Source organism: Microcaecilia unicolor, chromosome 13, assembly GCF_901765095.1.
Source record: "Microcaecilia unicolor chromosome 13, aMicUni1.1, whole genome shotgun sequence".
Lineage (NCBI taxonomy): Eukaryota > Metazoa > Chordata > Amphibia > Gymnophiona > Siphonopidae > Microcaecilia > Microcaecilia unicolor.
Window position 1 is genome coordinate 48,631,150 of NC_044043.1, and position 27,529 is coordinate 48,658,678.

At 43.2% G+C, this 27,529-nt stretch overlaps 1 protein-coding gene across 4 annotated transcripts in view; it reads right to left on the bottom strand.

The window, feature by feature from the left end:
- Positions 1-27,529, bottom strand: part of BRIP1 (BRCA1 interacting protein C-terminal helicase 1) — a 146,437-nt gene that overhangs the window by 24,864 nt on the left and 94,044 nt on the right. For all 4 annotated transcript variants that reach the window (XM_030185692.1, XM_030185693.1, XM_030185690.1 and 1 more), the window contains 2 exons: positions 14,089-14,248; positions 9,361-9,482 (listed from right to left, as the gene is read on the bottom strand). In XM_030185692.1, the coding sequence (XP_030041552.1) occupies positions 9,361-9,482; positions 14,089-14,248 (282 nt within the window). The remainder of the gene's footprint in view (positions 1-9,360; positions 9,483-14,088; positions 14,249-27,529) is intronic.

A 27,529-nucleotide genomic window follows, 5' to 3' on the forward strand; every position in this document is an offset into this window, starting at 1 on the left:
TGGGGAATTGAATGGGAAGCACACTCAAAATATAAGTAATTTTAGGAGCCACCAATATTAATGGTGCTCAACTGTCTCCACCATGACAGTAAGAATGCGACCAACTGGCTAATGCATTCCAACATCTTGTCCACATCACATTATTTGAAAATCATTTTTATCAAGTGTGTGTTAACAGGAAAAACCAACAGAACAAGTACAACTGAGTGGGATGATTCCAAGAAAATCATACAACAGGTGATAAAAAGAAAATCATAAAGTTAGCATTTTCTATGATATTTCTTCCCCCATTCTTCTCACCCCCCCCCCCCCCATGTTACCCTGGGAGCTGTCCAAGAACAGAGAAAGAGAAAAAAAACCCCAAACAACAATTCAAAATCCTGTTCTTGCATGATGAGTCAAGGTAGACCAAAAGGGTTCCCATATGGCCTCCGGTGAGTCCAAGCTCTGCACCTGTCACTGCTCCATCGTGAGAGCAAGAATCATAGCTGCTCTCCATGATTGCTCTGAAGGGGCTTTCTCTGACAACCATGAAGGCAGGCTCACTTTCAGTATCATCAGGGTTGCCCAGCGAAGAAACCGAAAAGAAGACTTGGATGTAAGGGGACCGACAAGGGTCAGATTTTGGTGATAAAGGCCAGAACCCATTGCCAGAGAGATTGTACAGATGAGAACTGCCAAAGCACATGACCCAGGGAGGCATTCAACTTACCACATTTAGATATATTGATAAAAAAGGTATCACAGATCCAAGATGGCGTCGTTGTGAATTGCTACACCGGATGCCCTCAGATTCGCTCTGGAATTCGAGCTGGGGAGGATGCCAGAACCCCATTGAGAAATGGGGAAGAGGAGAGGAAAAGTAAGGGGGTTTCCCTCAACCCCTGCTGGGACTCACCCTTCACAGCAGTCAACACTGGAATGATTCAGAGTGACGACCGAACCTGTTTTGACCTCTTCCCCTGCTATTAGTGCTGACCTGGTCGAGTCAGCTGGCATTGTAGATGGGGTTTCTCTGAGCCCTGTCGAACGTGTGGCTCCCCCACAGCCAGGAGGCGGCATGGTATCGGAGAGCCTGCCGTTCAGCTCTCAGAAGAAGAGGAGCCAACTGAGCAGGGGGGGAACCTGACTATGCCTGGTATACAGGTGGAGAGAGGGTCTGGCAGGACAACAATTTTCTAATTTTTCTACTATGATAGTTAATAATTTGACCCAGATCCTCAAAACCCCCCCCTCCTGACTTTACATTGGGCTTAACAAGTAAACCAGCCGTAGTGACAATGGAGTCACTCTGGGATCTAACATTCAACTTGCATTCTTCTTTGCAAACTCTGATTTAAAAAAATACATTGGAAATTAAAGTTTTGTCTGAGGCAATCCTGACCCAGGAACGAATAAACACCCAACAGTACTCTGAAGTTAAACAGATTGGGGAAAAGCTTTGTAAATTGGAAAATTTAAGTCAAGTCTCAATTAAGGAAAAGAACTTTACCTTACGTAGGATAGAATATCTAGAAAACCAATCAAGGAAACTTAATTTGAGACTAACTAATTTTCCAAGATCTCCATTGATATCACCTGTGGATATGGTTAAAAGATATATGGTTGAGGTCCTGGGGATGTCGAGAGAATCACTGCCTCCTATAGTTCATGTATATTATCTTCAGAATGTAAAATCTGGAAAAGGAATAGATATACCTCAAATGGGAGATGGTATGAACTTAACATCCTTTTTGGAATCGTCAATAGAAGTTATTACTCAAAGAAGTACTGCTGTAGTGACTTTTGCCCTGGAGATGGATAGAGATGCCGGTATGAGACTATTCTTCAGATATTTGGACTCGCTGTTCTTTTGTGCTAAGATAAAAATTTACTCAGATCTATCTAGGGAGACGCAGAACAGGCGCAAGGCTTTTTTGGCATTGCATCAATGGACTTTAGCTTTAGGAACTAATTTTGTCCTTAAATTTCCATGTATATGTCGACTATTATATCAATCCAAACATTTTCAATTCTTTGACCTGAGACAGCTTGAGGAATTTTTGGTTTCTAAAGAAGAAGTAAATGTAAATATGAATATGTGATTAACAGAAAGGCCACTGCATAAGGTAGCTTGGAGGAATGAAATAGGGTGGTGGCAATTCCCGTGTAGACTAGTCTAACTATATATCCTATATAATAATTCTCACCTCCAACGTTCTGACTTGCCTGGGACCATGGCTCATTCCGAGTTGGTCTGCTAGGCTCTGTAGATCAGGCTGACATCACCATAGCCATTATGATGTCAACTACAGAACCCAAGGGGGGGAAAAAAAACATGCCTCACAGCTGAACCATGTCCAGAGGAGGGTTGCTGGACATGGGTGGCTGGAGGGGTGACAGGGGAGAGAGGAGGGTCGCTGGACATAGGTGGGAGCCGAAGAAAACCTTGCTAGCGCCCTTTTCATTTGTGTCAGAAACGGGCCTTTTTTTTACTAGTATTATATAATTGTAAAATAAAATTGTATAATTATATGATTTTATTTTATTTTCCTTTCTTGGATCTGGTAGGGTTGTTTTCCTATGTTGTGGTTGATGAGATTTAGATTATTTCACCGTATGTAAAGGGAACTATCTGAATTTAATATTACAAATTTCCAGTCATTCATCTCTCTTTGAGTTGTATAAGTAATAAAAATTTAATTAAAAAAAAAAAGACCACATTTAAGGCAAGCAGAAGTTGAGAAGATTTTCATTAAACAAGCACGCTTGGGAGAATAATAGAGCCTGAAATTGATTTTATATTGTAATTCCCAATAAGGAACATAAGTACATAAGCATCGCCATGCTGGGACAAACGAAGGGTCCATCGAGCCCAGCACCCTGTCACAGACAGCGGCCAAAAGAACAAGCAATTTGTCCAGCCCATCCTAGAAATACTGTATTATTCTCTCGTCCATTCAATAACATTCTATGGCTTTTTCCTCCAGGATGCCATACAACCCTTTTTTGAAGTCCGCTAAGTTAACCGCCTTAACCACCTTTTCCGGCAGTGAATTCCAGAGTTTAACTACGTGTTGAGTGAAGAAAACTTTCCTCCGATTCGTTTTAAATTTACCACACTGCAGCTTCATCGCATGCCCCCTTGTCCAAGTATTTTTGGAAAGCGTAAACAGACGCTCCACATCGACCCGTTCCATTCCACTCATTATCTTATAGACCTCTATCATATCACCCCTCAGCCGCCTTTTCTCCAAGCTGAAGAGCCCCAGCCTCTTCAGCCTATCCTGATAGGGAAGTCGTCCCATCCCTTGTATCATCTTTGTCGCCCTTCTCTGCACCTTTTCCAATTCCACTATGTCTTTTTTGAGGTGCGGTGACCAGAATTGAACACAATACTCGAGGTGCGGTTGCACCATGGAGCGATACAACGGCAGAATAATATCCTTATTTTTGTTTTCCATCCCTTTCCTGATACCCAAACATTCTATTGCTTCTTAGCCGCAGCAGCACATTGAGCAGAAGTTTTCAACATATCATCAACGACGACTCCTAGATCCCTTTCTCGGTCCGTGACTCCCAACACTGAACCTTGCATGACATAGTTATAGTTTGGGTTCCTCTTTCCCACATGCATCACTTTGCACTTGGTCACATTAAACGTCATCTGCCATTCAGACGCCCAGTCTCCCAGTCTCGTAAGGTCCTCTTGTAGTTTTTCCACAATTGTCCCGCGATTTGACTACTTTGAATAACTTTGTGTCATCGGCAAATTTGATTACTTCACTAGTTACCCCCATCTCTAGGTCATTTATAAATAAGTTAAAAAGCAGAGGTCCCAGCACTGATCCCTGAGGGACCCCGTTAACTACCCTTCTCCATTGCGAATATTGACCTTTTAATCCTACTCCCTGTTTCCTATCTTTCAACCAGTTTTTAATCCACAGTAACACACTACCGCCAATCCCTTGTCCCTCTAATTTCCTCTGTAGTCTTTCATGAGGGACCTTATCAAACGCCTTCTGAAAATCTAGATACACAATGAGGCATATTTTCAAAGCACTTAGCCTTCCAAAGTTCCATAGAAACCTATGGAACTTTGGAAGGCTAAGTGCTTTGAAAATATGCCTCAATATCAACCGGCTCACCTTTGTCCACATGTTTGTTTACCCCTTCAAAGAAATGCAGCAGAAATGGTACATAAGGCCCCGGAACTGTGTTGAATCCTGACAGTAGGCTGCTCTCCGGAATGGGAAAGCCTAGGCCCTTTCCAACCAAGCAAAAAAGTGGAGCAGCAGAGTCCTTTAAATGGCGGTGATGGAATGTCAGGGGTACTTTATGATGAGATTCCAGAGTTAAAGCCTCAACCAGTCTCTCATACTTGTCGCTTGTGAGATGGGCCTTATTTAAAGTAGTCCAATAATGTTGAAGTTGCAGGCAGGAAAAAGTTGCTGTACTAGGCAAGTGAAACTCTTCCCGCAGAGAATCAATCCCTTTGAGCGTGCCATCATCCTGTAGAACCTGGTGCAGGAAGTATATGCCCTTGGAGTCCCAAACTGCAAATAGCTTAGAGTCGGTGCCCGAAGGAAAAGCTTTCTTGTGTCACAAAGGCAGTAATGGTGTTGCAGTAGGGTCTATTTGATGAAGTCAACAAAAGCAGAGCCACATCGCCCCTAATGGCCTATAATGGACATATACTTTAGGGATCTCAGACAAAGCTGTCGGAGGTGCATTTAGGTAATAGCTAAGATGAACTGGTCCCTGAATCTCAGACTCCAAGGCTGTGAAGTAAAATATTCAGTTTTCTGGAACCAATTGTTTATATGTCTCATACCACAACTGATAGTCAGTGTGATACCCCGAGCGGGGGTTTGACGGTGGGTCTGCAAAATAACACAGCTGGACAAAGGTATATAAATGAAAATAAGTGGTTTACTAACTGAATCCTGAGGCCTGTTACATTACAGAGCTAGGAACACAAGGTGAAAAGCCTCTGTAGTTAAGTAAATACAGTCTCAAGCAGGCCTCTGGCTGGCAGGCCCAAAACACAAGTTCTTCTCGGTTCTATCCGAGTTCCAGGTCTGGCTCCAGCCAGACCTCAGAACAAGGCTTGTTAGTCTCAAATCAGGAAACAAAAGTGGCTTACCTCAGTCAGGACACAATCATTAGACATAAGTTGTTTAACAGTTTTTCTTCTTTTATTCTCAATTATAACGGTAACATTTGAAATACATACAACCATCTCGGGGAAAGGAACATATTAAACAAGCTAATTCTCCCCAACAAGGAGAGGGGATAATCCCTCCAGCTGTTCAGCCTGGACCTGGTATCCTCCAATAAAGGGTTACTGTTGAGGGAATATAATTGGGACAAGCACACAGGAAGATGTACACCTAAGTATTTAATACTACTTGCTGCTCACTGCAAAGAGAATACTCCCAACCAGGATGACCGGAGTGAAGCAAGGGGGAAAAAAACACTCCAACAGATTCTCCACATATGTGGGGGAGAGAAATGTTTTCCATTAATTGAAGGAAATCCTCTATTATGTTCAAGTATAGAACTTTGCCCTCATGGTGAACCCGCAATTTGGCAGAAAACAGTGAGAAAGGAATTTTCCTATTGTGAAGTTCCACACTTATGGGTGCCATGGCCTTGCGCTGCTGTGCCACAAGGGGTGAATAATCATTAAAGAGCAAAATCTTATGGCCACTGTAATCCAATGGCCTGTGACAATGATATGCCCACATTAGACGCTCCTTGCCAGCCCAATTCAAGATTTTAGCAATCACTGGCCTGGCTCTTAGAACTCGTACATGCGGTAGTCCCATGTGATAAGCCCTCTTTTGGCTTGTACCAATGTTATGGAACCAATTGCCATTTATTATTAGAGCTGAGTTTCCTGAAGAAATTTGAAGTATTATTTAAACTTTCTTTCAGAATGTATTTGGAGTGGCGTTTCTAGGATGATGGCAGAGAGTTGTTACAGGGGTATCTGTGTATACAGACGCTTTTACTGATTGATTACTCTTGTTGTATATCTGTTAGATACTTTCTATCATTTCCATGGAGCTCCTTTCTTAACTATTTTATTTATTGTAAACCACTGTGACCTGTAAAAAGCCTGGTGTTATATCAAGTTTTAATAAACTATAAACATCCATACTTTGCTCCAAGAGCTTTCACTTCAGGTTGAAAGTTATAACAATTGTTTCCTGTGCAGAGGTGTAGTCTTGGCAAGATCAGACATAAATAGCAGCTTTTTTACTTTCAAACATATAAAATAGGCACTCTTAATCTAGCCTAACTCTCAATCTAGCCTATTATAAAATTTCTACAACCTGAGGGTATCGGAGAACTTTGTCACCACTGGAGATGGAAATCTAGGTTCTTGTAGCGAATGAGAAAGCACCTACCAATCGTTGATCCTGCACACTGAGCTGTCCTTCAATTCTCTTGAGCCATTGTTTCATTTGAGTTGCTGTAAAAGTCCTCCAACCTCTGCTTTAATCTCAACAATGGACTTGCTTGCATCACTTCTCTGAGATTGCAGTTTCATAAGCATTGCATCCATGGCTGCATCGAAGGCCTTACATGTACCTTTTTCAGGGGTTGATGGGTCATGTTTAGACCTTTTAAATGCTGAATGGATGGTCAGAACAGCCTCTCCGTTGTTATTCATCATGCCTGACATGTTTGACAGTGAGTATATGTGCTGCATATCCTGGGCAGGGATTCAGACTGATACAATTACATCACCTACATCTTAAAACACTGTGGCAGGAGCATGGTCAGAATGTGTCTATCCTAGTCATCTCTCAAGCATCCTATCAACCTTGCATTTCTGGTAAAAATCCAGTTTACAGTGGGTAAATCTCATCATTGGCCTTCAATTCTTCACAAGTTATCTTTGCTGTTTAAGATTCCTTCTGCTTTTTAAAACATGGAAAAGAAAATAAGATGATACCTTTTTTATTGGACATAACTTAATACATTTCTTGATTAGCTTTCAATGGTTGCCCTTCTTCGTCAGATCGGAAATATGTCCAATAAAAAAGGTATCATCTTATTTTCATTTCCATGTTTTATTTCTATTGATTACCTTTAAAAGTGGACTAACACGGCTACCACACCTCTCTACTTTTGCTTTTTAAAACTAGAATTGTTTAAAAGAAACATATAGTATAAAAGAAGGCAAACATTTTGTATTTAGAAATATGTACTGAATGTATGTGTTCAGCAGTTATTTATTTGTCAAAAATAAATTGTCCAATACGGACAATATGTCATGAGATAAAGAAAAGAAAGAAAATATTCTCCAGAAGGTTAACACACATGCTTATAATTTTTCTACCAGAATTTAACAGTATACATCAACCATATACAAAGGCATAACAGATTTCCCCTAATATTGTTAGGCCAGCAAAGTGCTTTTATTACTGAAAGAACTTTGTTCATCCCTAGCACTTTCACTCCTAATCCCAGTAATAAAATAAAAAGCATGCAAAGCTTATATAACATTGCAACTGCTGAGCACTTGAGAGTTGTGCCAAACAAGTATGTGACATCTTAGAGATTCTGAAGTTTTACATTTTGACAAATGCTGTATCATAACTCGAAGCCCATCTATTCATCTAAGCCCTTATAGGCTTTGAAAAATTGTGAACAAGTGACTTGATTAAAAACTAATGCAATGAAAACACACTACTGAAAATTAAATCCACATGCAGTAAAACGGAAGTGAAAAAAAATAAAAGTGTTTCCCTTTAGGTACAGTTACACTACATACATTTTGTGCCAGCGACGACTAAGGTGAACTGATGAGTCAGTTATCTTTATAAATCCCTTAAGGGATTGCTTCATATTTACAACCTTTTACATACTCTGGCAGTAAACATAAATACATCTGCTGTGGAATATTCCAGGATAATAAAAAGTAAATTTAAAAAAGTACTAGAAAAGAATTTTGATTTGCAGTACTAGGGTAGGGTAGAAGGCAAGATTCTAGATTGATAAGAGAAAATTAATTAAAAATACATTTAGAATCTGTACAAAAAGTAGCAGCACTGAGGGCTGGATCTATATCTATAGATATTAGAGAAAAGGGGCTTGGACCTCACTAAGCTATATTTGTATTCAGGGGCTCACTTTTGAAATCCCAACATCTAAAAACAGATTCAAATATGTAAAGTTTTATTATATTTGCTATACCAGCACTAAGGGGCTATACCAGCACTAAGGACTGCCACTAGTCTCGCCCCAAGCGCGCACCATTTCTGGGGGAAAAAGAAAACCCCTAGAAATGGCATGCACGGCAGTAACCCGGCAGTAATTGGGCATCACATCAAGCTGACCAGTTTCCGCTGGGTTAGCGCAGGAGCCCTTATCGCCACTTCAGTGGGTGGCAGTAAGGGCTCCCCATCGTGTGGCCATGTGGTAGGCGTTCTCTTACCACATGGCCATGTGTGCTGTGGGTTCTTTTACCCACTGCGGTAAAAAGGACCCTGGTGCACGGGAAAAACAGCCCCTACCACCAAGTTGAAAGGTCTATGCAAATAGAAGGATTGTCTTTATTTTCTTTGAATAAAAACATGAGGGGACATTCAAGCACTATACAAATACATTCATATAATCACTTAATGCCCTGCCCTTGCACCCCCCCAAATTATAACCTGCCTAGTAAAGGTCTATGGACTGGGACTTCTGGGTTTTGACTGGTTGCTGCACAATATCTTGCTTATCTATCACCACATGAAACAGACGGACCATGTCAGTTTTCAAATGAAAATAATTTAAAAATGTAAAGAAAGCTAAAGAAAACTCAGTCACAGGAGGGGTCACCATGAAATCCTCTCTGCATAAGTAAGTTTCATGTCAGTACTTTTGAGATGCCAGTGATCAGCAACTTTTCATAGCAAATTTCTATTTTTTTTAGCCCCCGGTGGTGGGCAAAAGTAATTACGAAGTGAATGAAATAAGTCATGCTCGTATCTAAAAAAAAAGTTTTCCTATCACTGTTTTCAGGTCCCAAAAGTGGACAGAGGAAATCCTGGCTACAATCAAAGAGTCATTTTTTTGGCTTTAACCCACATTTTCATGAGCTGCCGGAGTCAAAAGAAAGCAAATGTGCATGCCACAAATTTACCACTATCATTTGCATTTGACCTACAACATCTTGATTTTGAAAAAGTGATATTCAAAAACAAAGAACTGAAAACCTTTTCCCCATATATATTTTTAACACCCAAATTTCATTTTTATAGCTCAGTTAAATAGGCTGGTCACACTTATTCCTATGTGGCTAAACTACTGTGTAATGGACTGAGCTATCATAAACTTGTCAACCTGCAAAACTCCCATTTAATAGTCTTCAGATCCTACCTGGAGATCTTTCACATTTGGAAATGGAATGCCTATAGTCAAAACAGCCCGGGCATTGTCATCGGAAAAGTCCAGCCCTTCGCTCACTTTCCCTCTGCACACTGCTATAAGTAGTGCACCATCTGCAACAAGATAGAGCATACATCAGTACAACTATTTCAGAAAAGAAAATCTACACTATCAAGCCATATTTCAATATCTGTTTTGTCTTGAGCAGAGAATTATGATTGCCATGTTAATTCAGATGAACATGCGGAAATAAGGGTCAACAAGCAAGTTGTAGGTAGTATATTTTTATTGGACTAGCGTTTGAAATTAGAATGACTGAACACTAAGGCACTTTTACTAAAGCTTACATGCGATAACAGGCATTAGTGCACACTAAATGCTGCAAATCTTATTTTATACCTATGGGCCACATGGCATTTTGTGCATGCTAATGTCTGTTAGCAAAGAATAACTTCAGTAAAAGGGCCCCTTTAAAACTAATGCAACCTAAGCATCTTCACAGATAGGGTTGGTTGCCTGGGCTTCTCTGCGCCATTATTTCCCCTTTGTAACATTTTTTGGTTGGATCAAGAAGGTAGGCAATAACCAGATAAAGGTAGCATTTAACAGTTTTGGGTTTCTTGGGGTAAGTAAGTAAAGAAGAAACTGCATAAAACAAAATATGCAACATAGTAAATGATGGCCAATAAAGACATACATGGTCCATGTAGTGTGCCGAACAGTCACATTCATTATCAAGTTATTATTGAACCAACATCCAATAGTACTATTACAACATTTTACTCGCTAAGTTTCATTTTATGATGTCTTCCCCTCCCCCAATGCGATATACAGCACCCACTCTCATAGAATATGGTATGAATGATCCTGAGCCATCCTTGCCATTTTCAGGGCTCAGACCATCTCTGTCCTGCACTGGCCGTACTTCTCAACTGCTGGAGTTGCTGTTGAAACCCACTCCAGCCCATCCTGATCTATCTTGTTATATACGGGACATAGAGCATAGAAGTCTACCTGGCAAACAAACCAGTCAAGGCAACATAGCACAAAATAAAATGTTTCATAGCCTTAGCACTGTGGTTCCCAACCTGGTCCTGGAGGCACCCTAGCCAGTCAGGTTTTCAGGATATCCACAATAAATATTTATGAGAGAGATTTGCATGCAATAGGAACCACTGCCTTAGCACTAATATCAAACTTAATTTAATACAACTTCTTATAGCCCATCACTTTCAGCTGAAGTACTGTACAGAGCAGGTTACAGATTATAAAAATTATATAAAGTAGGATACAACTTAAAATCAACCTCCATAAGCTTTCCCTTAACCCATTTCATTTAAAATGAATTAACCCTTTAAATAAGGTACAATAAAATATTTTCAAAATACAAGTTTTCATTTCTTTCCTAAAATTCCCATAATCCTTTAAGTTCTTTAAATCAACAGGGAGCTTATTCCAGAGCCCTGAGACTGTATCTGGAAAGTGCCTATATTCGTACTTATTTAAATTCCAAATAATCTAGGCCTAATCCATGAATTAGTTCAAATGATAAAGACAAGATTTTAAATAAGATTCTAGCCTCCACTGGCAACCAGTTTAACACAAAGTAAAGGTGATGTACTCAGTGATGTGCAGTATCACGTTACAAGTAATGCATTATAGTAGTTAACTACTTTTTCCCAATAATTAATCTGTTAACTACTAATTACCTATAGTAACAGCAATATTATAGTTAATTACTTAGGCTTTGGTAATGCTAATGGTAATAGTATTCCAGCAGCTGGCCTCACTCACCTCCTCTGTGCCATGTGATGCACTGACAACCCTGCTGTTATAGGGCATCCAAATCTTTTTGAGCAGGTTTTGGGGGTGGAGACCATTTCTGCCAGCTGCGGTCATGTGATTGAGCTGAGCAGCTCCCGTGAGTTGTACTCCCAGACTCTGCTCCTTGGCCATGCAGAGAAGGGAGCCCCAACTTCCAGCGCTGATGCAGCTCAGGCACCTGTTTTGCTGCAACTTTCTCAAGGGACCTGAGCCAGTGAATACTTCCTGCTCATATGCTTTTGGTTCCTGACACTGAATCAAAGGGACACGAGCAGGAAGTATTCACTGGCTCAGGTCCCTTGAGGAGCCGGCAGTGAAATGGGTGCCTTTCGTGACCAGCTGAGCTTTCAGTTAAGTGACACTGCTTTAGAACATTATATGCCTTACTGCCGATAATTCTGTTAAGATCCTACAAAGTATTGACACTGCTAAAATTGGACAAAAAAAGTTAAATAAAAATTGTCTGCACAGATCACATTTTTAGGTAGGAGAGTTTTTTTTGGTTAATCATGATTTGAGTCACAAATGGGATTTCTCTTGCTTCAGACGTTACTATTTAGTAACCTATGCCAGTGACAAATGAGATCTTTTCCCCCGTTATCACACGTTCAAGTGAATAATAAGTCTACTTTAGAGTTGTGACTGTCTGTAGAAGATAGTGGACTATTTGAGCCATTACATATTTTTTTTAATCGTCAGTGCATGAGCAGTGATTGGCTCCTACATGGACAGGAAGGAGTCATTTTACTGAAGTCATCAAGCCTGCATTCCCCAACACTACACAACTCTGGTAATCTTGCAGTCCCCCCCCCCCCCTCCCCATCATTAACAAAAAATCCCTAGTATACTCCTCTCCTCTCCCTGGACCTGCCTTTGGTGCTACCATGATCCAAAATGCCTTGAGGGGATTTTTATTCCCCTGGGTACCAGCATGAACTATTTGGGCGTGATTACTGACTCCACTTTGAGAATGGAAGCCCACGTATCCTCAATTGTAAAAAAGTAATTTATGGGCCTTTGTTTGGTGTATAAGGCCTAGACCTGTTGATTGAAATGTGATCTTAGAAGTGGGGTGCGAACCACCATGAACTCCCACCTGAACTACTGAGATATCATCTACCTGGAATTGCCAATGAAAGCACTAGCTCACCTGCAGAATTATACAATATAACAGCTAAGGTAAATCCTGAGAGGCAAGAGATAGGACAGAAAGACCACTTTTCCTGTTCAGCAACATTGGTTGTTCACTAAATCAATTTTAAGCTTCTCATTATAGTGTTTCAAATTCTTTGGACAGCCAAACCACTATTGAGACAACCTGGGATCTTCCTCTAAAAATTCCCTGTTAAAGAGGTCAGGTTTAACATATCATGTTCATTTTTAGACTGGATTCAGTTCCCTTTGGGACTATGAATGCAATCCATTCATTAAGCATTTCAAAAAAAAGACATGGCTTGTTTTTTAACCCTGGAACTTGATTTTGAGTTCCAGAGGTTGAAAGTAAGGCATTTCCATTAATATTAAGCTGATTTTATGAATATATAAGTTTGTTTTCCAAGTTTGACTTGTTATATAATAACTGCTTTAATGATACGTTTATTATTTCACTTGTAAAGCCTGAATTTATTTTTGTAACTTTATGTATTATCTGCCTTGAACTTCTGCTTAAACAGAATATAAATTCCAAATTAAATGCAATCATCATAAGGCTTATTTGTGGAAGACTGTGTATATGAGTCCTCCTCATAATTTTTGAATGGCTGGATCTATTGCAACAAAACTTATAGAACTGGAAATAAATTAGACCTGGACTGACTCCATCCTATTTATATCTTTCTGAAGTTGTAGTCTCTAGAACTGTACTCTAAATGAGGTCTCACCAGAGACATCAGCACCTCCATTTTCCTACAGGCCATTCCTTTCCCTATGCACCCAAGCATACTTTTGGCATTTCCATCACCTTTTGTATTTGGCCACCTCAAAATCATCACACATGATCACACCCAAGTCCCGCCCCTCTTTTGTGCGCAGAAGTACAAAACTTGGGGAGCACTTTCCAGGGGCAGGAGAAAGGGACAAACTTGGGAATTTTGTCATAGGAAATTCATTGAGAATCGAATGAGACAATACTGAGTTTTGCACTTGCTGGTTTGCTCTTTAGCCTGCAACAGTCAATGACTTCCATAAGTACATAAGTAATGCCATACTGGGAAAAGACCAAAGGCCCATCAAGTCCAGCATCCTGTCCCCGACAGTGGCCAATCCATGTCAAGGGCACCTGGCAGCTTCCCAAACGTACAAACATTCTATACGTTATTCCCGAAATTGTGGATTTTTCCCAAGTCCATTTAGAAGCGGTCTATGGACTTGTCCTTTAGGAAACCGTCCAAACCCTTTTAAAACTCTGCCAAGCTAACCGCCTTCACCACGTTCTCCGACAACGAATTCCAGAGTTTAATTACGTGTTGGGTGAAGAAACATTTCTCCTATTTGTTTTAAACGTACTACACTGTAGTTTCATCACATGCCCCCTAGTCCTAGTATTTTTGGAAAGCGTGAACAGACACTTCACATCCACCTGTTCCACTCCACTCATTATTTTATATACCTCTATCATGTCTCCCCTCAGCCGTCTCTTCTCCAAGCTGAATAGCCCTAGCCTCCTTAACCTTTCTTCATAGGGAAGTCGTCCCATCCCCACTATCATTTTAGTCGCCCTTCGCTGCACCTTTTCCAATTCCACTATATCTTTCTTGAGATGCGGCGACCAGAATTGGACACAATACTCAAGGTGCGGTCGCACCATGGAACGATACAACGGCATTATAACATCCTCACACCTGTTTTCTATACCTTTCCTAATAATACCCATACTTTAGTGACTTTCACATTTACCTTTTTCTCCTTTGTTTCTCACTCCATCGTAGTACAGCTGCAACAATTTATCAAAGTCAGTTTTGTCTCCTCCTTTTGGTTCCACAACAACCATCTTAATGCTCTCGATCGTTTCCCATAAGCCTGTATGCATCCACCGATCCTTTAATTTGTCTAACATCTAAAGGATTAAAATACGTTTAGAACTATACACTTTATTTATATACATAAAAAAATATATATTTTTATATATATATTTTACTAGTTATATAAAATACTTTCTAAAGAGAATTAACACAGCTTTATTAATCTCATTTTTAGCTTTTTTCAAAAAAAAAAAAAAAAATGGAAAAACTGTGACATTATACTTAATGACAGGAGTAAAAGGGACATAGCTATCAATGTGGGTTACCATTAAAAAGTGTTATTTTACCATAACATGTGCTCTTTTAGCACTGGTCTGATTTTATGCAATGAGAACTAGTTACTAATAACTGGTGTTAAAAGTAAAACAACATGTCTTAATATTAGCCAATACTGATAACTCTATCCCCCACCTAAATAGCATAACTTCTTTAAGATTAAAAATAAAAAGGACTCCAAGAAAGCTTTATCCACAGTGAAGATGTGGTAAGCACAGAAATATTTTCCATTTCAACAATGCTTGCCTGAAGGGCAAAATTTCCTCAACAGATGCAAACTTCCTTTACACAGCCAGTTCATATGAATGGAAACACAATATTGCATTGATGGTACTCCAAGTCACAAAGGCAAACAGGAGAAAAAGGAAGCACAAATAAAGAAAAGAGCTTGGTGCATCTTCACAATTTTCAGATAATGCACAGAGACATACATTTACTGCTGCCTCCCATATCAATTATGAGGCAAATTGTTTGTGGATACTTTTTACCCAAAGATTTTCCATGCACTTTCTAGGCCAAAATTTTTTGTTTTGTTTAGTTTTCCATGCCATTTATCAGACTCTTCTTTTTGTTTGGACTTGTAAATTTTTTTGTTGTTTTGGGGCAATATCAATAGAGTGCCGTATTGCTCAGCTGTGTGCACTATTAATGACAGATTCAGGTTAAAAACAACATGGAATATCTTCCATGTTTGTTTCAAACAGATGCATATCCCTAGTACTTTCACTTAGAAAACGACTAAAGAAAAAGTACCTACAGATATTCGCACCTAATTTTTCTGACTAAAAACAAAGCTGTAGAAACAAAACCTTAATTTCCCTAGCTAAACAAGCAAGAGAACCACAGATTTTGAGGTTTTATAATTATTTTTTCAATTTTTAAACCACTGGGAAATATTTAGACCCCAACCAAAATTATGTCAGCTACATTTTGTTCATGAAAACTCCAGTTATGCAAGACTATCTTGTTGTATGCAAAATGCACAAACATATCTGCTTGGATGTTGAGGGAGAGTAAGAAGAAAGAAGCTTACAACAGAAATAAATCAAACATGGACAAGACAAATCATACAGAAAAAAGTGAATTGTATATCCCACAGCCATGAGCTCCACAAGTTTAATTATTACTCCTCAGCTTGCAAATATTTAGGGAAAGGTCTTAATAACTTTAACTTGCTCTTTAGCTTTCACTTCAGTCTTATTTAAAGTACAGAATTTTTACATCTCTCCCAACAAAACACACTTTGTGGAATGTTTATATCCTATCTGGATATTTTCAGTATAGTGACTCAGACTTCTTGAAGCATTTCACCATAGAGGAAGCCAGTTCACATCAGTACCTGTGGGGAAACCCTGCACTTGCTCAATGTCCATGGCTTGTACACAGTTCCAGATGTTCCGTACATTATTAGTGCACTAACTGAAAACCTCTTTTTGAAACTCTAGAATGTGCAAATTACATTAAAACCTCTTTGCTCTCGTTAATGGCATTGCAACATTCCTATACTTATGGAAAATGTTTTTTTAGTATTTAACTTTAAAAAAAAAAAATACTTTTTAATATTGTTGCTTAGTTTAACAGCCAGATACTCATCTTAATGTTTTTATTAGGCCTAGCTAAACAGACTATCATCTAGACTAGTAGTCTTTTTATTGTAATTTATATAGCAGGGTAAATACTGTTGTTTTTTCTTATAAGAAATGACATCTTATATGCTCCCCATCATTCTATTGTAAATTAAAAAAAAAATTATATATATATATATATATATATATATATATATATAATCCTATACAATTAAACGCACCTCCAACGTTCTGAAGCTGGCTGCTTGGCTGAGGCATTCCTGCTCTCTGTATCCATCTCCTGAATTGACATCACGTACTTCCGGGTTCGTCACAAGCAGAAGTGACCAACCACATGAGGTTTCTCGGCTTCAGAATGTTGGAGGTGCATTCTATTACAGGGCCGGTCTTAGCAAGTGCTGGGCCCTATGCAGACCAATTTGATGGGGCCCACCCTAGCCCCGCCCCCACCTAACTCCGCTCCACCCCCACCCTAGCTCCAGGGCCGGCCACCCCTCCCTCCGAGCTCCAAGGCCCCCAGCTCCAGGGCTTGTCGATCCTGCACAGTCATGCCAACTGAAAGCCATGTCTTTTTCACAACACACAGATACACCCTAATCCACTATAGAATAAGTAATAATAACTTTCTATTTAGACAAAATTAAACTGAACCCCCAAGATGTCAGACTCTGCATACAATGCAACACACAGAAACAGAAAATGTCCCTAGTACTGTGCAAAATATAAAGACAGCAGATGTAAATTTGAAAAAAACTAAGAAATACCAATCACCACTTTACAAATTAACAAATAGAAATAAAACAAATATAGAAAATAAAATACCATTTTATTGGACTAAATACATTTAGCTTTCAGAGGACAAAACATCCTTCCTCAGGTCAATACAGTATAGTACTGTTACAGTATCCTATCCTGACCTGAGGAAGGGGGTTTTGTTCTCCGAAAGTTAGCCAAAATGTATTAAAATGAGTCCAATAAAAAGATTACCTTGTTTACAATGTTCTATTATAAACATTTATTCTCCGAGGACAAGCAGGCTGCTTGTTCTCACTGATGATGGATGACGTCCACGGCAGCCCCTCCAATCGGAACTTCACTAGCAAAGGCCTTTGCTAGTTCTCGCGCGCGCCGATGCGCACCGCGCATTGCGCAGCCGTCTTCCGCCCAGAACCGGCTCGTGTTCGTCAGTCTTCTTTTGTCCGCGCTCGGGACAGTCGTATTTTACGCCGTTCGCGCTCCTTTAGTTGACCCTCGCGCGTCTTTGGACATTCGCTATCGAGAAAAAAAAAAAAAAAAAAAGGGAATTGGAGAGGACCTTTTCAGTCTTTTTTCCCTTCCCATATTTCCATTTTTTGCCCCGTTAAGTTTTCTTCATTTTCGGGGTAGGCCCTTTTGAGGCCTCGGTTCGAGTTTTTTCTCACCCTCTTTTTGGTGCTTTACCGCAATTACGGTAGTTTTGATTTCGCCGGCGTGATTTTTTCCGCCCATGTCATCGAAGTCTCCCAGCGGCTTCAAGAAGTGCACCCAGTGCGCCAGGGTAATCTCGCTCACTGATAGGCACGCTCGTGTCTTCATTGTCTGGGGGCTGGGCAACCGCCCGCAGGCCTGTAGTCTTTGCGCCCTTTTACAGAAAAGGACAGGTAGCAAAATTGGCCCAGTGGAACGTGTTGTTCTCGGGCTCTTCGTCGGCAACAGCACCGGGGGTATCGAGTGCATCGACGTCGACAGCGTCAAGACTCCTCCGACCTCGGCGGAATCGGCTGCATCGAGGCATCGACCCTCTGCATCGTCGTACCGAGACATCGGAAGGCTGCGTCGGCGTCGTGGTACCGGGATCTCACTAGTGCTGATGTCGGTCGGACGGTGGTGCTTCGACCAGAGTGCAGGTGAGGGCTGTCCATTCCCCTGCTGGTGGCGTGAGCCTTCGGGTGGGTCTCCCCCTACCCTGAGGCTCCTGCGGTACAGCCCCCCCGAGACCGACCTTCTTCGTCGGCCTCAGCCCCGCGGAAGCGACGCTGGATTCTACGTCCTCCTCGTCCGGTACCGGGAAAGTTCCGGTGACATGCTTCGTTTGAAAAAGTCAAAGAAGCATCGACAACGGTCTCCTTCCCGCCTCGGTACCGAGAGCTCTGGGTCGCCGAGGGAGTCGGCACCCAGTAGGCATCGGCACCGGGAGGACCACTCACCCTCTGTTCAGGAGGTGTCGATGTGCTCCACCTTGGACAGCCCGGAACAGACTCTGACTTCGACACCTGCATCGGCTTCTATGTCTTTCTCCACAGCCGCCCTGCACAAGAGTCTCCGGGCCGTCCTTCCAGAGATCCTGGGAGAGCTGTTGCGCCCTTCCCCTCCGGTACCGGGGGTGCTTGTGCCACCGGTACTGTCGAGTGAGGCGCCGGCTGGCCCCTTACCCGGGGTGAGGTCTCCAGCATCGGTGCCACTTGCGGTACCGACTGCGGTCGCCTCCCAGGAAGGCTCCCCGACGACGTCGGCGGAGGGAGCTTCGCCGGTGCTGGCGCGGGAGTCTACCTCTCGACGCTCACACCGTGGCCGTGTTTCCACGGAGTCGAGCCGGACACGGCTTCAGACACAGGTTCATGAACTTGTGTCTGATACCGATGGTGAGGCCTCGTGGAGGAGGAGGAGGACTCAATATTTCTCTGACGAGGAGTCTGATGGCCTTCCTTCTGATCCCACTCCCTCCCCTGAAAGGCAGCTTTCTTCTCCCGAGAGTCTGTCTTTTGCGGCCTTTGTCCGGGAGATGTCTACGGCCATCCCCTTCCCGGTGGCTGTGGAGGACGAGCCCAGGGCTGAAATGTTTGAGCTCCTGGACTATCCTTCTCCACCTAAGGAAGCGTCCACAGTACCCATGCATCATGTCCTAAAAAAGACATTGCTGGCGAACTGGACCAAGCCTCTAAGTAATCCCCACATTCCCAAGAAGATCGAGTCCCAGTACCGGATCCATGGGGACCCAGAGCTGATGCGCACTCAGTTGCCTCACGACTGGAGTTGTGGATTTGGCCCTAAAGAAGGCTAAGAGTTCTAGGGAGCATGCTTCGGCGCCCCCCGGCAAGGACTCTAGAAACCTTAGACTCCTTTGGGAGGAAGGCCTACCATTCTTCTATGCTCGTGGCCAAAATCCAGTCTTACCAGCTCTACACGAGCATACATATGCGGAACAATGTGCGGCAGGTGGCGGGCTGGGTGGACAAGCTCCCTCCTGAGCAAGCCAAGCCATTTCAGGAGGTGGTCAGGCAGCTGAAGGGCGTTGCAGAAAATTCCTGGCCAGAGGGATGTATGAACCTTGATGTTGCGTCCAGGGCCGCTGCTCAAGGTGTGTGATGCGCAGACTCTCATGGCTTGGTGCCTCCGACCTGGAGAATAGGATCCAGCAGCGGATTGCGACCTCGCCTTGCTGAGTGGAAATATTTTTGTAGAGGAAGGTCGAACAGGTGGTAGAGCGCTCCACCAGCGGATACCGCTTTCGACAAGTTCTCCCCCCAGCAGCCTTCAGCTTTACTCCACAGGTAAGCGTTTTATGGGGAAGGAAGAACTGTCCTACTCTCTGGTAAGCGTAGGTACAATCCTCCTTCTCGACAGCCTGCGGCCCAGGCTAAGCCCCAGCGTGCGCGCTGCTCGTCAGCAGCGTGCGCCTCTGCAAGGCCCCTCGGCTCCCCAGCAAAAGCAAGGGACGAGCTTTTGACTGGCTTCCAGCAGAGCATAGCCGACATCAATGTGGGCAGTGCCGGGCGATCTGCCGGTCGGGGAGGGTTGAAAGTTTTTTCACCAAAGGTGGCCTCTCACTAACCCTCCGACCAGTGGGTTCTCAAATAGTCCGGCAGGATACCCCTCAATTTGGCCTTGAAACTCCAATGTCCACCGGAGCTCAATCCTACAGCTTCCAGCACAAGCTGGTACTTGCAGAGGAACTCTCCGCCCTTCTCAGCGCCAATGCGGTCGAGCCCGTGCCATCTGGGCAAGAAAGGGCTGGGATTCTATTCCAGGTACTTCCTTGTGGAAAAGAAAACAGGGGGGAGTGCGTCCCATCCTAGACCTAAGGGCCCTGAACAAATATCTGGTCAAGGAAAGTTCAGGAGCTTTCCCTGGGCACCCTTTTCCCATGATTCAGGAAAACGACTGGCTATGCTCTCTGGACTTGAAGGACGCCTACACGCACATCCCGATACTGCCAGCTCACAGACAGTATCTCACGATTTCAGCTGGGCACACGTCACTTCCAGTACTGTGTGGCTACCCCCTTTGGGGCTCGCCTCTGCGCCCAGAGTGTTCACGAAGTGCTTGGCTGTAGTAACAGCGGCCTTCGCAGGCTGGGATGTGCACGTGTTCCCCTATCTCGACGATTGGCTGGTGAAGAACAACAATCCGAGGCAGGAGCTCTACAGTCCATGCAGATGACTATTCGCCTCCTGGAGCTACTGGGGTTTGTGATAAATTATCCAAAGTCCCATCTTCTCCCAGTACAGAGACTCGAATTCATAGGAGCTCTGCTGATTCTCGGACGGCTCGGCCTATCCCCAGAGGCGAGGCCAACAACTTGTTGTCCCTCGTCTCGCGGGTGCGAGCGTCCAGCAATCACAGCTCGGCAGATGTTGAGATTGCTGGGCCACATGGCCTCCACAGTTCATGTGACATCCCATGGCCCGCCTTCACATGCGAGTCTGCTCAATGGACCTAGCTTCCCAGTGGTTTTCAGGCTGCTGGGGATCTAGAAGACGTGATCCACCTGTCCCCGAGTTTTCTCAAATCCCTGTATTGGTGGACGAATTGGTCCAATTTGACTCTGGGACGTCCTTCCAAATTCCTCAGCCACAAAAAGTGCTGACTACGGATGCGTCTCTCCTGGGGTGGGGAGCTCATGTCGATGGGCTTCACACCCAAGGAAGCTGGTCCTCCAGGAACGCGATCTGCAGATTCAATCTCCTGGAGTACGAGCAGTCTGGAAACGCTCTGAAGGCTTCAGAAATTGGTTGTCCCACCAATCATCCAAATTCAGGACAGACACCAGGTTGCCATGTATTACATCAACAAGCAGGGGGGCACCGGATCTCGCCCCCTGTGTCAGGAAGCCGTCAGCATGTGGCTTTGGGCTCGCCGTCACGGCATGGTGCTCCAAGCCACATACCTGGCAGGCGTAAGCAACAGTCTGGCCAACAGGTTGAGCAGGATTATGCAACCTCACGAGTGGTCGCTCAACTCCCGAGTAGTGCAACAGATCTTCCAGGTGTGGGGCACTCCCTTGGTAGATCTCTTTGCACCTCGAGCCAACCACAAGGTCCCTCAGTTCTGTTCCAGGCTTCAGGCCAACGGCAGACTGGCACCGGATGCCTTCCTCCTGGACTGGGGGGAGGGTCTCCTGTATGCTTATCCTCCCATACCTCTGGTCGGGAAGACTTTGTTGAAACTCAAGCAAGACCGAGGCACCATGATTCTGATTGCTCCGTTTTGGCCGCGTCAGATCTGGTTTCCTCTTCTTCTGGAGTTGTCCACCGAAGAACCGTGGAGATTGGAGTGTTTTCCGACCCTCATCACACAGGACGAAGGGGCGCTTCTGCATCCCAACCTCCGGTCTCTGGCTCTCATGGCCTGGATGTTGAGAGCGTAGACTTTGCCTCTTTGGGTCTGTCAGAGGGTGTCTCCCGCATCTTGCTTGCTTCCAGGAAAGATTCCACTAAGAGGAGTTACTTCTTTCTATGGAGGAGGTTTGCCGTCTGGTGTGACAGCAAGGCCCTAGATCCTCACTCTTGTCCTACACAGACCCTGCTTGAATACCTTCTGCACTTGTCTGAGTCTGGTCTCAAGACCAACTCTGTAAGGGTTCACCTTAGCGCAATCAGTGCATACCATTACCGTGTGGAAGGTAAGCCGATCTCAGGACAGCCTTTAGTTGTTCGCTTCATGAGAGGTTTGCTTTTGTCAAAGCCCCCCGTCAAACCTCCTACAGTGTCATGGGATCTCAATGTCATTCTCACCCAGCTGATGAAACCTCCTTTTGAGCCACTGAACTCCTGCCATCTGAAGTACTTGACCTGGAAGGTCATTTTCTTGGTGGCAGTTACTTCAGCTCGTAGAGTCAGTGAGCTTCAGGCCCTGGTAGCCCAGGCCCCTTACACCAAATTTCATCATAACAGAGTAGTCCTCCGTACTCACCCTAAGTTCTTGCCAAAGGTTGTGTCGGAGTTCCATCTGAACCAGTCAATTGTCTTGCCAACATTCTTTCCCCGTCCTCATTCCTGCCCTGCTGAACGTCAGCTGCACACATTGGACTGCAAAAGAGCATTGGCCTTCTATCTGGAGCGGACACAGCCCAACAGACAGTCCGCCCAATTGTTTGTTTCTTTTGATCCCAACAGGAGGGGAGTGGCTGTGGGGAAACGCACCATATCCAATTGGCTAGCAGATTGCATTTCCTTCACTTACGCCCAGGATGGGCTGGCTCTTGAGGGTCATGTCACGGCTCATAATGTTAGAGCCATGGCAGCGTCGGTGGCCCACTTGAAGTCAGCCACTATTGAAGAGATTTGCAAAGCTGCGACGTGGTCATCTGTCCACACATTCACATCTCATTACTGCCTGCAGCAGGATACCCGACGCGACAGTCGGTTCGGGCAGTCAGTGCTTCAGAATCTGTTCGGGGTTTAGGATCCAACTCCACCCCCCTAGGCCCATGTTTTATTCTGTTCCAGGCTACACTCTCAGTTAGTTGGAAAAATTGTTAGGTCAATCTCAGTTATGTCCTCGCCGTTGCGAGGCCCAATTGACCATGTTTGTTGTTTTGCGTGAGCCTGGGGGCTAGGGATACCCCATCAGTGAGAACAAGCAGCCTGCTTGTCCTCGGAGAAAGCGAATGCTACATACCTGTAGAAGGTATTCTCCGAGGACAACAGGCTGATTGTTCTCACAAACCCGCCCGCCTCCCCTTTGGAGTTGTGTCTTCCCTTGTCTTTGTTTTGCTATATATGGGACTGACGAACATGAGCCGGTTCGGGTGGGAAGACGGCTGCGCATGCGCGGTGCGCATCGGCGCGCGAGGACTAGCAAAGGCCTTTGCTAGAGAAGTTCCGATTGGAAGGGCTGCTGTGAACGTCACCCATCATCAGTGAGAACAATCAGCCTGCTGTCCTCGGAGAATACCTTCTACAGGTATGTAGCATTCGCTTTATTAACACAGCTAAAATACTACTTTATCCTGAAGCAAAAAAATAAAAATATATATTTTATTTACAGTTTGTTGTCTCTGGTTTCTGCTTTCCTCAACTTCTTTTCACTGTCTTCCTTCCATCCAGCATCTGTCTTCGGTCTCTCTCTGCCATCCAGTGTCTGCCCTCTCTGCTGTCCCCCCTCCATCCAATGTCTGCCCTCTCTCCCTGCCCCTTCCATCCACATCTGCCCCTGTCTGCCCTCTCCCCCTTCCATTCACTGTCTGCCCTTTCTATCCCTTTCATCCACTGTCTGCTTCTCTCAATCCCATCCCCTGATTGGTTGTCTACCGGGATCTCCTCATTGGCTCTCTGCTGAGGAACCAATGAGGAGGGCCGCTATTGGGCAGTCAGATGGATATCAGTATGCCATGTTTCCAGTCTCTGAGACCTTTCTGCTGCCTGGTTTGCTGTCCTGCTTCTGGCCACCTGCCCATCTGTTGCTGCCGCCACTGGTAAGTGATCTCTGTTCCCTTCTCCTCCCCTCCCCTGAGGCCCAACAGTCCTGGTCCCCTTCCCTCCCTCAATATGGCCCAGCAGTCCCGGTCCTCTTCCCCACATGGTCCAGCAGTCTCGGTCCTCTTCCTCCGCTTCCCCATATGAGGTCGGACCTCCCTCCTCCCCCATAAGGACCTGCCGTCGGTCCAGGTCCCCCTCCCCCCCAACTGCTTCCGGCCTGATCTGTGACCAATATCAGGCATGCAGTCTGTTGAGGAGGGGGGAGGGTGGAGAAAGGACAGGATGGAAGAGATTCAGTCACTTGCAAGCTGTGTGACTGCATCTATTCCCTCCTGTCCTTTCTCCACCCTCCACCCCCCTGCAGAGTGTCTGCCTGCCTAATCTGAGCCTGTGTAACTGCACCTGTCTCCCTCCAGGCTCTCCTCCCTAGACTGTGTGCTGCATGCCTGATCTGTGACAGTCTGGGGAGGGGGAAGACAGATGCAGTCACACAGGCTGGCTGTGAGTGACTATCTGTTTTCCCATCCAGTCCTCCCCCTAGTCCTCCAAAATTCCTTCCTAGTTCCCACTTCCCACAACCAGCGGCTCACAGCTTCCTTTTCTGTTTTAATTGTGTGATTAATCGCAAGATTAAAATTATCGTGCAATCAATTAAAAATTTTAATCCAAATGCAGCCCTACAAATAATCAGTCATCACATCCACACCAATCAGTACACTTTTCCAAACTTTAGAAGCTTGAAAAGTCAGCAATTTTTCAAAGAGATTAAATCTCTTCACTCTTAGGAGATGGTGATAAAAAAAGGTTGATAGCTATGCAATTTCCTATGTCTAGCAAAAGTAGTATAAACCAAGTAGTCCAAAAGATATCAAGGGCATTCTCCATTCAGAACCTTATATAATACACAAGAAAATTCAAACAGCACCATGGTCTCAGTAGGCAGCCAGTGAAATTCTTCATATTTCGAGATGTGATCAAATTTAGGTAAAGAAAAAAAAACCCCCAAAAACTAACCTAACAGCAATATTCTGAACAGACTGCAACTTAAAATAGAAGACTGCAATAATCTAACTTGGATAGCAGTAATGACTGCACCAAAAGTCTAAACTGAACAGTTTCAAAAAAAAAAAAAAAAACTTTCTAATTTTTCTGAGATTCCTCAGCAAGAAAAAAAGAACTCTTAATTAATGAGTGTCCAAAGATAGAGATTGGTCAACTTGAACATGTAATATTTTGACGACAGGTAATAGCGGGTATTTTGATTGGCCTATGGCAAGATGATCAACCAATGGATCTAGATTGTAGTCCAATAACAATAATGTAGTTTTCTTGGCATTCAATTTTAGTTTATACTTCCACATCCAGGAGCTTATTAGTTCCAAGAATTTGTGAACATCAGGTAACACTTACGCTAATGATGAATAGAAAGGCCTGTCATTATTACCTAATGAAAAACTGAAAATGAAACTGAAAATCAGTGTGTCAACATCATATTTAGAAGGGAAGTTGATGGAGAAGCTGCCTCAAAGTTTGTCATCCCAGTGACAATGAGGTGTGCAGGCAAGTAAAGCGATTTATGTAGCACCCTTGATCTTATGATTTTTGGGGGGGATTAAAGTTGAGTAACTTTAGTCTGCTTATATTTAATTATTTTTATGAGAGAATGTTGTCCACTTGATTTTAAATTTACAGTTATCTCTCTACAAGGTCTTCCACATACAAGCTTAGTTTGTGTAAAATTTTATGAATTGATATTTGATACCCAGTTCATATTTTGGTTTTTGTTCACAATGCAGATATTTGCTGAAACATTGTTGTGCCTGGTCTTTGTTTTGAGAATTAGTGCTTCTTTCACAATAAAGATTTGTTTTATAAACAACTTTGGTTACATGATCCACCTTTAATTGGGCATCCTCACTTGGTGTGTTGCCTGGGTCCAGTTAAGCCAGAAGCCCAAGATGTAAGAGAAAGCTGCTTGACCAAACAAATTCTGTGATTCTAAAGAGTTGCATGTGGCTCAGAAATCTCAGAGTAACTATCTGTAGAGCAGATTATCATTTTAATACCTAACCACCATCCCATGACCTAGAACACAAAAAAATGACAAGTCTGTGGTTGTGGCCAGCAGCTCTTACAAGTTATCTTAAGATCATCTTCTGGGAAGTACTTATTTTTAAATATTTTTTATTGAACTTTAAACTATAAACATTAGTAACTTTACAGAACTCTTCACTGTGAAAATAACCAAAGAAAAGGGTAATGGACTCAGCTGAATATAATGAATTTTGCATAAAAGCTTACTACTGTGCACATATGTGTACCTCACCATAACCACTCTGTGACCATTACAAAATACATTTGGAAAATTAATGGGCCAAATCACTAAGGAGTCCTTTTACAAAGCTGCAGTAAAAAGTGGCCTGCGGTAGTGTGGGCGCGTCTTTTTGGTGTGTGCTGGACCACTTTTTACCGCAGCTGGGGAAAAGGCCATTTTTTAATGGGCCGGGAAATGGGCGTGCACAAAAATTAAAACTAGCGCATGCCTATTTATGGCCTGAGCCCTTACCGCCAGACAATAACCTAGCAGTAAAGGCTCATGCGCTACACACGCTGCAGATTACTGCCGGGAACACCCCCCGCGGTAGAAAATAGAAAAATATTTTCTACCACAGGATTCTGTGAATGCCAAACTAGGAATTACCGCCAGGTGCACACACTACCCCGGCGGTAGTGCCGGTTTGATGCGCGCTAACCGCATGTTTGCCCTTCCGCGGCTTTATAAAAGGGCCCCCTTAAGGCTGTTTTCCCATTCCAAGTTAAAGGAGATACTTCTGAATCAGGCTCTACAATATATCAAAACTAAAAAATCTATAGAAGGCTTTAAAATAGCAATAATTATGAGCTTTGAAGTTTTATGATTTAAATTTTTCTGAGTTTCATTTTATAGATTGTTAGTCCTATTGGATTAATAGAACATGGGAACATGAGAATAGAAGCAAAGCCATGCTGAAACCAAGATCTATCGAGTTCAGCATCCTCTCTCTAACAATGGTCAGTATAGGTGACAAGCACCTGGTGGATTCCAAAAAGATTTATTTCTTATTGCTCATTCCATGTAAAAGCGATGGCTTTACCAAGACTACTTGATTAATCATTTCAATAGACCTTTCCTCCAGTAAACTGTCTAAGCTTCTTTTGAATACTGCTATATTAGTTGCCTTGACCATGTCTTTCATCAACAGATTTCACAGTTTAATTATATACTGTGTGAAAAAATACTTTGTATGATTTGTTTTCAATTTGCAGATTTGTAGTTTCATAGAGCGTCCTCTTGTTTTAGTTCTCTATTTAACGGGTCCATCTCACTCATGGTTTTATAAACTTCTATTGTATCCCCTCCTAGCAGTCCTTTTTTCCAGATTAAGGAACTGTATCCTGTTTCATAAGGGACGTTTTCTTTTTCCTTTATCATTTTGTTGCCCTTCTCTGAATCTTTTCTAGTTCTGCTATATGCGTCAGACATGGGGCAACCACAACAGCAAACAATACTCAAATTATGACCATTTTTCTCCACTGCCATAATTTTATGTTTATTTTAAAAATCACAGCACCTTTAGAACTCAATGAGTCACAGTTCAAAGAGCCATATTCAATTATCTTCCTTAAAATATTAGACCTATTTTTACCGAGTCCTATTTTAAACATGTTCTATCATAAATATATTACAAGGATGGTGCCAAAAGTGTCCTCTCAAGCCTGCAACTGATACTCAGGC